This window comes from Dipteris shenzhenensis, chromosome 1 (genome assembly GCF_047967505.1).
Source record: "Dipteris shenzhenensis isolate YYH24624 ecotype China chromosome 1, Dip_SZ_1.0, whole genome shotgun sequence".
Taxonomy (NCBI): domain Eukaryota; kingdom Viridiplantae; phylum Streptophyta; class Polypodiopsida; order Gleicheniales; family Dipteridaceae; genus Dipteris; species Dipteris shenzhenensis.
This window is the reverse complement of record NC_141596.1, coordinates 74270198-74283208: the sequence shown is the minus strand read 5'-3', so window position 1 is coordinate 74283208 and position 13011 is coordinate 74270198. Positions and strand designations below refer to the sequence as shown.

Below are 13011 nucleotides of genomic sequence, written 5' to 3'. Positions count from 1 at the left end.
GTGTGTCAGTAATAACAAGGCTATGATCGTTCTCATCATATGAATCCAAGGTCTCCTCGGCTAGCTCCTCATCATAAATGTCCTTCCATGGCAGTCGAGAAAACTTGAGAATTTGATTTGCCCGCAAGAATACCCATGAGAACATCATTAGAGAAGTCTTCAATGGGGTGCGGAGGAGAAACATGAGAGCTGTGCTTTAGCTTCTAACAGGTCTGACAATCTGTCATCTTGACAAAGATGACAAGGCTAGACACAGAGAGAGAAGGTTGTGAGGGAAGCTGTAGGTGAGTGATAGATTGGCTTGATGAGGACAAGAAGCTCAAAGGGATGGATGGATGTGAAAGAACAAGAGCCCAGATTATCAGAGAGATAGCTATTAGAGACGATGAAGATGATAACGATTGTGTATACTGAAATTGCAATTGGTATCGGTTTTGATCACTTGAGCTTTCGATCAACTGTAGTCGTTCAGAATCTATGACTGCAGTGCCCATCAAATTAATAGTTGCATGGATCTTCCTTAATTTAGCATGATGTCTGAGCATTAATAAGCCCTTAACGTTAATCATGCCACGGGATGGCACATGATGCACTTGGTCCACCACAATTAAACAGCTAGTTGGCACGCTAGCACATGGTGCACTTGGTCCACCACAATTAAACATCTATCTGGCATGCTGGCTTGCAAAAAATTCACCAAGGCATTGCCAACCGAGTGATTTACTTCCAAGTTCCCTATATATGAAGAACCCATTGTTCAATATGGCTTGACCTTGCTTCCATTGTACAACTCAAAAAACACACTATCATCTACATCTGCTAGTTGCATTGTACCATTGTCATCATAAACTTCCACCAACCGATAGGGTCCATTCCATCCCAGCTTAAAATTGGTTTTGATAGGCCCCAACTTAGTAGTATAGAGTAATGTGAGCATACCCTTCTTCAAATGCTTAGGAACAACATGTTGATGTGCCAGGCTTTCCTTTTGATCAGCTCGAAGACATATCTCATCGAGGTGGCTTAGCTAATGCAATCGTCCCTTGATTGCTTCTGACTCACCCAAATGATGCTCGATAGCTACTCAAAGACTTAGAACGACAAATTATAAGGGAACAATTTTTTCCATGCCAAAAGCCGCACAAAAAGGTGTGAGGTTGGTAGTTACCTTAAGCTGTTCTGTAAGCCCACAATGTAGAGTATAACTTGATGTGCCATTCACCTTTAGTAGATTTCATTGTCTTTGTGAGGATGAGATTCAATGTTTTGTTAGTTGACTTGACCTCACCATTACCACGAGCATAATAAGTAGTGGAAACTATGTGCGATAATTTGAATTCCTTTTTAAGTACTTGCATCACATTATTGAGAAAACGTGCACCTTGATCACTAACAAGCAGGAGAGGACATCCATAACATCATATAATATTTGCATAGAGAAATTTATCTGTTCTCTGGGCCAAATTATCTTAGAGTGCCTTAGCTTGTGCCCACTTCATAGCATGGTCAGTTGCAATAAGAATATACTTGTTAGCCAATAACCGTCCAGTGCGTTGACACATATCTCATTGTGTACATCTGGTTTGAGCATCTTTGAACAATGCTTCCCACCACCAACATGCTTGTAAAACTTTTTGAGTAGTTAACTTGCCTTGAAAGTGCCATCCTGATGGACTCGAGTGAGCCTCTTGCAACACCACTGCACCTTCATGAGGTAGCACTCATTGGCAAAGAATCCCATCAACACACTATTGGTATAGCTATCCACCAATCAAAGTATATTTCCAAGCTTTAAGAGCTGATTGCATGCGCTTATCTCGAGGCATAGTTTCATGTAATGTGCCGTGAGGTCTACAAGTAATTAACCAACTCAGCATACTCATTCTCACAATATTCAATTGCAAACAAATCAGTATCTGGTAATTCCATGTCAACTCCTTGAGTTTGCTTGGTAACTGGTAACCTGGACAAACCATCAGTGCCCACATGTGTCTTACTTGGTTTATGTAAGTTGAACTCCTGCAACAGTAGCATCCAACGAACAAGCCATCCTTGAATGAAACTTTTGTTGACAAGATAAAGTAGGGATTGATGATCCACATAGAACACAAAAAGATTCCCGAGTAAATAATGCAATGAAAACCATTCCTAGAGCTTCTTGGTAGAAAATAATGCGTTGAAAACCATTCCTAGAGCTTCTTGCTCGGTGGTGCTATAGTTTGACTCTATAGGTGTAAGTAGCCTACTAGCATAATATATTGGATAGTCGAACCGACCATCTGGCTGCATTAAAATAATACCCAATGCATAATCAGAAGCATCCACATGCACATGGAAAATGAAATTCCATCTTGCTCGGTTTTTTAGATCATTGAAAACTATGGTCAACTCAGCATTCCACTCAAACTTAGTATCCTTTTTTGTCAATTCACTGCAAGGGCACGATAATCTTAGCAAAGTCGATAAACCTATGATAGAAACTAATAAACCCCAAAAAATAATGTAATTGAATTAAATTTTGAGATTCAAAACTTTGCTAGATGGCTTTGATTTTACCTGGCTCAGTTCTGATTCCATCCTTAGAAATAACATGACCAAGTAGAATACCAACTCAGATACAGAACACAGTCTTACCAGGGTTCAAAAAGATATGCACTTTCCTGCATCTCCAAAAAACCTTCTCAAGATATCTGGGGTGATCAATATCCGAGGAATACATATAGAAATCATCTAAGTAAATTGCAATGAATTCAGTGAGGTAATCTCTGGAGGTTTCCCCCATAAACTTCTAAAAAGTGGACGGGGCATTCCTTAATCCAAACGGCATCACTTTGGTAGCATAAGCACCCCACTCTATAATAAAAGCAGTATTTGATTGATCTTCAGGATCCACAATAATCTTATTATACCCGCTATAGCCATCCACCAATGAGTACATCTCATGCCCTACAACCTGATCTAGAATTCCATCAATAAAAGGTATGGAAAATGGATCTAGGATTTTCTAATCATTTAATTTTAAATAATCCACACAAACTCGGAGTTTGCCCATTTTCTTAGGCATAACTACAATAGGAAAAGGCCAATCACTTTGGTCTATGGCATATATAAATCCAGCTTGTAAAAGTTGATCCAACTCAGCTTTGACTTGCTTGGCATAATTGGAGTTCATCCTATACCATTTCTTCCTGATAAGATTAGCATCTGGGACTAAAGGGATCTTGTGTTGGTAGAGTTCAAGAGGAACTTTTCTCAAATCTCCGTAACTCCATGTAAACACATCCTTATACCTGACAAATAGGTCCCTTGTTAGTCCTAGTTGCGGTTGGCACTTACCACTTCCATAGTTGGGTGCTCTTGTGTTCTCGGATTCAACTCTTGTGTGGGTTTTGGAACCAACTATTCACTTCCCAGATGCATGATTGTTACTGGTACTTCAACGATATCTCTTTCTCTCTCAATGTCTCTATAAAATTACTTGAAAAAATATCCTTTTGTTTAGCAATCTGTTCATCGCACAATTTATGCTTGATGTCAGCAGCTACTAGGAAAATGTATATCTCACCCATAGAAAAAATATGGAACTCCATGAACTGAGATTCAACATCTTGTAGAAATAGATCTTTAACTTGTAGATTCTTGGGATGACCAATACAAACCTCTTGAGGATTGGTCGGTATACACATCTTGACCTTCTGTCTTAATCGTCATCTCCTCTGTACTCCAATCATGGAGTACTTTTGCACTTTTTAGCCAAGTCTCCCCAATAAAATTGGATAGGCATGCTGCTCCATAGCGATCACAATAAAACTAACTGTATAATAAATGCTACCTATTGAGATGACCACATCTTGTAGCATACCCTTAGGATCAACTGGTCGATGATCTGCCATATGCACTTGGAATGGTGATGGTTTATATGACTTGAACTTCAGTCTTTGGGCAATTTCTTCAAAAATGATGTTCACTCCCAATCCTCCATCCACTATTACACCTAGTATATTCTGCTTCTTAATCTAGATAGTGATGTCTGGGACATCTTCGTCCACAACTAGTGTATCAATCACATCCATGGTGGCTAAGGTTTGCACTTCCTTGGGTTTCTTGATGGATTCTTGGATTTGTTGAGCAAAGAAGTCATGATAGTATGGAGCTATTTGCATCAACTTGGCAAAAGCTAGACGGACTTGCATATTATTGAATGCTTCCCATGCTTGGGCTAGCTCTGTGCTATTTTCCTATGGCATGATAAATTTTTCTTCTTTAGAGCTAGATCTTGAAGATTCTCCTTGTTTGGCAACAGAGTGTTGGAATTGCTCGTGCATTTCAACTGCTAGCGCTTTTCCTTTCAACTCCCTTGCAATCTTTGCTGTCAACTCAATTTGTGCCTTCCGATTGATATCCTTACCCAAAATGTCAGTGTCTTCAATTGTTGTCACCCTTTGATGAGCAATTACTTGAGCATCAACTATTTCTAGCAATTTAGTTGTTGCAAGTACTCGGCATTATGCATCTACCTCTTTCCTTTCCATATTAGTCTTTAAGAATTTTAAGTGTTCCATCCAAATTGGACAATCACAATGCAAATGATTTTCTCCACAATAGAAACACTTAATTTTAGACGAATCACTCTTCTCTTTGCCATTCTTACCTTTGTCCTTTTGCTCAGGACACGGAGGTTTGATGCTCGGTGTTTGGTTATCAGCTATGACCCGGTTTATTGACACTTGTCTATTTTTGCCATTAAACCATTAATCTGAGTGTGATCATGGCCAAACTTGGTATAGGTATTGCAATACTTAGTCTTGCATTCAAGCAGGTCCTCATAGGTTCTGGCCAGAGATTGACTATCTCTGGCTTAAGCAAAATAACCTAGCTACGACCTGTGATCAACCAAGCTTGCATAGACTTGTCATCTGGAACTGTACTCAACTGATTAATAAGAGCTCTCATCCTAAGCACAAAGTCTTGGATGGACTTGCCTTTATTCTTCTTTAGTTCACCCAACTTTATTCTCATGTCTTCTTCATTAATTTATTGTCTGAACCTACGCAAGAAGGCTTCTAACATGGCATACCAATTAGGGACATACCCAATTGGAAATTGATTGAACAACCTTGGAGCTTTCTTGATTAAGGTACATGGAAAATAATCCATATACTCTTCATTTGTGGTTGCGCGAGTGACATGGTAGACAGGCAGGAAACTTTGCAAGTGACTCTAAGGATTTTCATTATTAAAATTTTGACATTTTACCTTGATAGTGGAGATGGACTTAAACTTCTTTGCACAAAACCCGAGTATCTGGGTCTACTGCTCAGAAGAACGAACTCACTTGCTCCCCACCTCACCCTCCTAATTATGAGGTCACTGTAAACCCCTAGCTTGGTTGGTATTGTTCTCAGGCCTCAAGGGTACAACCGGACATATACCTATTAGCTGAGTAGGTTCTCTGTATGTTGTGAAAGGAACTCAAGCAAACTGCCTTAATTGCTCGTCATTGACCTCTCAAATATGTGGTAGAGTCTCTCTCCATCAGAAGCATGCCTGTCTTGGGAGGTAGCAAGCTAAGGGTGTCCACTTTTTGTTCACTCCCCGATCCTTAGGAGGTGGAAAAACAAGCTTTTTAGCACACAAAAATGCAAATCTCACCTACTTCCCTATGGATCTAGTCTTTGAAGTCTTCTGACACAACATCACGCTTGCTCCCCACCTGTCACCCTCCTAATTATGAGGTCACTGTAAACCCCTAGCTTGGTTGGTATTGTTCTCAGGCCTCAAGGGTACAACCGGACATATACCTATTAGCCGAGTAGGTTCTCTGTATGTTGTGAAAGGAACTCAAGCAAACTGCCTTAATTGCTCGTCATTGACCTCTCAAATATGTGGTAGAGTCTCTCTCCATCTGGAGCATGCCTGTCTTCATAATGAAGGATTCTTTGTCCACTTGCCGTAGCTGGTCTTTTGGCTTCACACGTTTTTGGACATACTCTTTCAAGTACACTAGTCAAGTAACGTTGAAGATTTTTTCGTTGCTCTTTGAGTTGGTCTTTGCATTCCTTTTGTTGTTCGATCAAGGAGATGGCCATCCGTTTAAAATCCAAACTCTCCATAGATGAGTGCTTGGATTCCATTTGCTACCACAATGAGCCTTTACCCTTAAATCTTCTGGGACGACTTGGCCCAACACCATTGTTCTAACATTCTAGCTTTGCATAATAGTCAACTTCCACCCCTGGGGTATCTTATTCAAGTCTTTGTTCTCATGCTTGTCGCTTCTGCTACACAATTGCCCTTGCCAGCCTCCTTCGGGCATTCTAAGACTGCAAGTAGTGCCAATAGGAAAAAATCTACTATTGACTGAAAACACGGTGTAAGGCCAAGTTCAAACAAAGAGATGGACATCCTTTGTAATTGCTTGCCATCCTAATTGGACCAATCAGAGAGAACAGGAGCATGTCCGTTAGTCTTTTGAATATTCTTGAAACTACACCAATGCTTTTTGGTAAGTCATATTCTTGATCAAGTGGCCATCGAGTTGTGTGAGCATAGCACAAGCGGTGGTAATCTTTCCTATTACGGGTGCCGTCTGGACTATCTCAACTCAACCTAAGGGCCAGGCTCAGACAGGGAAGTGGCCAGTAGAACTGACGCACAACACCGAGTTGTTAATCCTGGAATATAAATGCTCTCGGTCGTTACCAGAGTCGTTTTGCCACTCAATTTTAGCGACTCATTTAAAGACTCAACTAGTGACTCAACTAGAGACTCTAGGAACGACTAAAACATAAAAATTGAGTCGCTAAACAACTCGTGTATTTTTTTGGATATGTGAGTCTCCAAACGACTCAGACACACATTTTTTTCCCTCCCTGTCGTTTGCAAGCATCGCTTTGAATGCAATTTGTAGTTGTGAAAAGACATTTTCTTAATATGTTCATTTAGATTGTTTGAATATCAGCCATCCTTTTTTGTTATCTATCTTCTACCCATCTTATTTCTTGTAAATAAAGTTAATTTCTAAGTCATCCATACTATTTTGAGCACAATAGGATAACAAATTGCAATGGACATCTGCAATATAAGGCTTGGCTTAGTAAATATCTTCTCTTGAAGACATGTCTGCCTTCAATTGGTTCTGTCAAAGGAAAACAATTGTCAAGATGAATGAATGATTAATTTGCAACACCTGTGATGGAAGCCCGTGTATAGGAAAGTTCGAATGATTTGCAAACTCCATGAGAGAGAGAGAGAGAGAGAGAGAGAGGTTGAGTGAGGCCGGGTTCACATGGACCCGCCCGGTCGTCGAGAATGAATATAAAGGGGGGATGGCCGGGCGGGTGTAGTGGTTCACACCAGGTGAACACAAGTCTTATTAAAAGGGTTGCCATAAATGTTCATCAAGTATTGATTGGCTTAGTGGAAGAATAGATAGGTCTGGTCCAGGTTGTGTGGGTTCAATCACCAGTAAGCATGTCTTGCGCCTTTTTTTTTCAGCCGCCCACATAGTTGGGCGGCCTTAGCATGCCGGATGCCTTTTTTTGGGTGAACGTCTGGGCCCAGCAACCACATTGGGCCAAGTCGAATAATGCTCCTCCTCTTTGGTTTTTGAGCATGTCCAGGCGGGTGGTGTGAACCCGTGCTAAGTGTGTGAAGGAGAAAGAACCAAAATAGTAGGGGACCACGTTGATTGAAAAGGAGTTGAAAGCTTTCATTTGGAAGAGAACCAAATGGAAATGTCTCTCTTGGTCTATCCTCTGTGCCCCTAAAAAGCAAGGTGGATTCGGAATTCCAGATCTGAGTAGGTGCTCCACAGCCTTTCTGATGAAGTTGTGGGTTCAGTTTCTTGACTCTAAGGAACCATGGGTAGGATTCCTCGAGAATGCAATTCGGAGATCGCTAGTCAGTCATTTCTCGGGTATGGACATGTGGACCAAAGTCTTCTCAATAGCCCCACTCAGGCTGAAATCCAGCTTCTTTAGCAGACTGGTGGCAGTGTGGAAGGAAGGTATCACCTTGCTATGGTGGAAGGGCCTTCCCACAGGTATTGCTGATTATTCTCTCAAACTCTCGATGTGGTGGCAAATGGAGGGCAAACGGCTTGGCCAGGAGGCGGCTGCTTTGCAGTGGGAAATGAGGCATTAGCAGGTTCTCTTCACTCAAAGGGTTTGCACAGCTGGGAGGATCTGTGGGACCCTCAAACAAAAAACTGGCAATAGTTGGCAAAGCTCGAAGTGGACTTTCGCCTCTCCCTTGCTGAGCTGGTATTTCTGTCAGAAATACTCCGTAGAATCCCGGCAGACTAGCCGACCAATGTAAACCCCTCCCAGGCATCAGTTCCAGAAGAATGGGACTGGGGGTTAGGATTACCCATTAACAACATCCTTGCTAAGCAGATGGACAAGCTGATTGCTTACAAGGAGGATTGGCATCAGAGATATAATGAAAGATGGCTGAGGGAGGATGGGGAGCTTAACTGGAAAGGCAGATTCAAGTAGGTATGGAAAGCCTCACCCTATAGCAGAGTCAACTTCTTCCTCTGGAGGATAGTAGGGGGCCATTTCCTGGTGGGAAGCCATGTTCCATGGCTGAATGTGGATGACAGGTGCAAATTCTACAGGTCCGCTACTGAAACTCTCACTCACTTGTTCTGGGGTTGCCCGTGGGTTCGAAATCTATGGGGTCTAGTCCGTGCCTGGTGTGCCAAGACCCTGGGGTTTGAGTTTATCTCCAAGGGAGCTGCCATTTTTGGGGCTGACCTTGGTCTAGACAAGTCCATACTATGGGATGTCATTAGGTACACAACGCTCCATAGGATTTGGCCAGCCCGCTACGAGGCCTTGATCAATAGCACTATGGTGTTCTTGTTAAGAAGGCAGTTTTGGACATTGCCTCCCAGACTAGATGGTTGATTGTCAGTTGGCCCAATGAGACTCTTAAAGCTTGACTTGAGAGCATTTTGTATGAGATGTCATTTGCTAACTTCTGAGTAATTTTTTTTAAAAAAAAAGTAGACCTCTTTCAATAAAAAAATAGCGGAAGGCAGTGCTAATAAAGCGTGAGAGCGAATAGGAGCTACCCTTTGATGGAATCTGTAATGAACATTTTAAGAAGTAGCTCTTGTCGTGCAGCAGTACCGGAACTATTTAAAGACGAGAGCTTCTCGTGTTGGTTGGTCATTTAGGTTTAGTTTAAAGACGAGTTTTTTTCGCGCAAATTGGCCATAAATTTTGTGGTTGCCCTGTTGCTTATATATAGCTGGACAAGCTGCAAGTAATTCAGCGCCTCCGTCTCTCCACCCTCTCACTATGCCGACTGCTCAGTCCGCCCGACGCTTCGCCAGTGCCCAGCTCGGCTTCACGCTCTGGCTGGTGCTGCTGCTGGCAACTTCGTGTGTGGTACTCGCACAACGATCGCTTGTTCTAGACTACTACATGCACCACGACGTTGGTGTGAACCTCGTCACGATACTGCCGCCCATTGATCCCAGCTTCACCACCGGCTTTGGCCTCGTGACGGCCATGGACTTGCCCCTCACCGCCACCCCTGACCGCAACTCCACGCGCCTGGGTGCTGAGAGATGCATCTCCATCAACCTCTCCCAGTACCCCGACCCCAAATACGAGAGCGATATGCACTTGTGCACCGTCACCTACGACGACGGCGTCCACCGTGGCGTCTTCAGCACCCATGGTGAATTCAACCTGGTCCGACAATCTGGAATGGAGTATGGAATCACGGGTGGTACCATCGACTTCCGGGGAGACCAAGGTTACGTCGTCGGTGTTCTGCACAGCAATGTCTCCATTTACATCGTCTACCATTTCACTGCTCACATCAGGATTCCAGATCCTCCCATAGAGCTGCAGTTAAATTAGACTTACTAAATTACACATCTTTAGCCGCTCACCATACTAATGCAGCCAGCCAGCTTAGTTTCTAGACTTTGACCTCGCTCCGCTGTGTCATTTGTTTTTCTTTCCTTTAGTCCGTGCACCAGTGGGAAACGGATCCGTGGGTAGATGCAAAACTTAACTTGTGTCCAATTGCCTTCATCATCTTTAATATTACAAGAACGCACGAGTCTAAAAAGTTACGCGGCCTCATCTGCAAGGACTACAAAATGAAATTTGAAGAACATATTCGTATGAAGCTAGGAGCTCAACACTATGGATAGTGAGAAACTACGTTCTTACAAGAGTGAGCCTACTTCCCTAAAGCAAATAACAGAGTTGTTTCTAACGCTCTAAATGTACTTTTAAGGCAAGATGATCCTATAACTCAAAAAATGAAAGCGTGTTAGAAGACTAACCTCAAAAACAAAACTGTCGTGACTCTTATGAAATAAAAGAAATCATCGTTTTTGTAGATGAAACAGATTTTAGACATTGAAAGCTCCGGTTCGCACGTTTAACTCGGACTGCAATACAATTTTCCTAAGATGTAAAGTCAACCCAAAATGTTTGAATGCCCGCCAATTTATATGGAACTCGTGGAAGTTGTTTCAATCTATCACGGCGAATTTTTTGCCAGTTCAAAGAGAGCAAAACTATTTTCAAGTTCTTTGGGAAACGCTTACAAATTAAAAATTGAAAAATGGCGGATCTAGACTCATTAATTTATTGATGTGTACAGGGCTGCAAGATGTGAAAGAGGTGGTACAACTGTAGTGGTCCCGAACGCTACATGTCTTTACTTAAGAATTGTTGGGTACCTAATGTGAAGGTCTCTCGTTGCCACGTCTACAGTCCATACTTGCACACGTGTCCTATCTCGATTCGCTCCACTTGAGCTAACTCAACATGGCCAAGATGGTCAAAGGGGACACTTTTTAGTCCCTCTTATGTGCATGCAGCTCAGAAGCCACGAGGGGGCTTCTTCAGTCTTCCCCCAGATGCGCATCTTACTCCTAGCACTTCTGGTATAGATGGGTCCCTGGCCTCCAAAGAGCTACACAAAGCCTACACAGCTCCGTCTCCCAAGCGCAGAGGCGGGATTGGAAGCAATGGTGAAAGTTGAGCTTCGGCGGGAGCCTCCGGTAGCTCTGCCACCACGCATGCAAACACTCCAAGTGGTGAAGGAGGAGGCAATCGAACTAACAAAAGCAGAGCCAGTGGAAGCGGAGCATATGCATCCAGAGTCGGGTTGCCCTCAACCAACGGAGGCACAACATGCAAAGACGAACGATGAGAGAGTCGCAATCCTAGGCAGACTCCGAGAGAGTCGAGGCTCCCCACGTCTAGCAAGGAGGAAGCTGAAGGTTTCCTGCCACCGTCAATCCTAGAACCCAAGCATGCTACACAACAAGATGCTAGTGGAGCACAACAGTCTGATGGAGAGAATCAAGCAGCTGGAACAGGTAAAACAGTAATGGCCTTCCTGGAGGACACATTGTTGCATGACTCTATAGTTTGGTTGAGAACTCATGCACTAGTGGGTTTTTTGCTTAGGGTCAGACCTCCCCTTACCTTCATTGAGTCTTGGATCTGAATGAATGAAACTGATCCCTAAAGAGGCCCCAAAGATGAGCTTAAGAACTGGAGACCCTTGACAATGTTAAACTGCAGTTATAGAATTTTTGCAAAAGCTTTAGCTTTTAGGATTCAAGGCAAAATGAAAGAGTGGATTCTGTTGGAGCAAAAGGGGGGGACGTCACCTTCTTGAAGCCATTATTAATATATGGGAAGGATGTGAGTATGCTAAAGAAACTAAACAGGATATATGCTTTCTTAAAGTTGACTTTGATAAGGCTTATGACAGGCTAGAATGGGATTTTATAATTCAATCTTTACAGGATATGGGTTTGGGTCCTTCTTCTGTGTCAAGTGTTAAACTTCTTCTCACTAATGCTTCAGCCAAGGTTAATGTCAATGGGAAGATGAGTGACCCCTTTTTTCTGAAGAGATCAATCAGACAAGGGTGTCCATTAGCTCCTCTTTTGTTTGCTATAGCAGCAGATTCCCTTGGGTGGCTTCTTAGAAGTCAAATCCAAGAGGGAAGGATTAAAGGCATTGAGTTGATTAATGGTAAACAATTGGTCTATCAACAGTTTGCTGATGACACCACTTTGACCCCGAAACATTGATCAGGATGTTAGGTGTATGATAGATTGTCTTGAAGTTTTTTGTCAAGCCTCAGGATCCCCTATCAACCATTACAAAATAGGGTATGACACTCTCAGTGGCAAGGACCAAGGGATTCTCCAACAGCTAGGATGCCTCAAAATACAAAAAGGGACAATTTTTAGACTTTGGGCATTCCGATGGGATTTGAGGTTACAATGAAGCAGAGGTGGGACTAGGTAGTACTGGATAGATTTCAGAAGAAGCTGGAAAAATGGAGAAAATTCCAAGCAAATCTGGCTAGAAGAAAATTGGTTCTTAACCACTGCCTCTACCCCGTTGGTATTTTTTATCTTTCTTGTTGGTCTCCTTCCAAAACAGGTCTTGACAAATTCATTAAACAGTGCAGATCATTCTTATGGGAAGGGAGCAACAAAATATCTAAAGTAAGGTGGGACTACTTTATCAAGCCCAAAGAAGAAGGGGGACTAGGGGTGATAGACATCTCTTATGCTGCCAAAAATCATTCTGCTACATGGATTATCAAAATGTCACTTCATCCAGATGGGGATTGGGCTTAGCTACTAACGAGAAACATGAGACACATTAGACCCTGTAGGGCTCCAAATTGGAAAAATTACCCTTTTATCTCTGCTCTCTTTAACCCTGAACCCTGTAAGTCCAAGGGGAGTCCTCTGTGGAAGTCTATCTGGGGTGCATTTGAAGAAATAAAATCTTTCCTCCAATTCTCTAGTAAAGGAGCATTTATGGCCATTGACTCAGTTTGGGTTTCCTCATTTTTTAGAACTTGCACTTTGACAAATGAGCAATTTATAGTGGCAGCCATTTTATTCAAGAAGGGTATCCAATCTTGGGGTTAGCTGTGGAATAAGGAACTTTTCAGGTGGAAATATTGGCATGAAATCAAAAGGGAATTTTCCCTAACTAA

At 42.5% G+C, this 13011-nt stretch overlaps 1 protein-coding gene across 1 annotated transcript; it reads left to right on the top strand.

Annotated features, from left to right (window-relative positions):
• The first annotated feature begins 9290 nt into the window (after nt 1-9290).
• On the top strand, nt 9291-10285 carry LOC147906367 (uncharacterized). Its single transcript, XM_087384611.1, has one exon. The coding sequence runs from the start codon at nt 9309-9311 to the stop codon at nt 9876-9878; it is 570 nt and encodes a 189-aa protein (XP_087240737.1). The 5' UTR covers nt 9291-9308; the 3' UTR covers nt 9879-10285.
• The last annotated feature ends 2726 nt before the right edge of the window (nt 10286-13011 follow it).

What these genes read in the sequence shown, in the direction of transcription:
- LOC147906367 (XM_087384611.1), top strand. Translation starts at nt 9,309, where the DNA reads ATGCCGACTGCTCAGTCCGCCCGACGCTTCGCCAGTGCCCAGCTCGGC.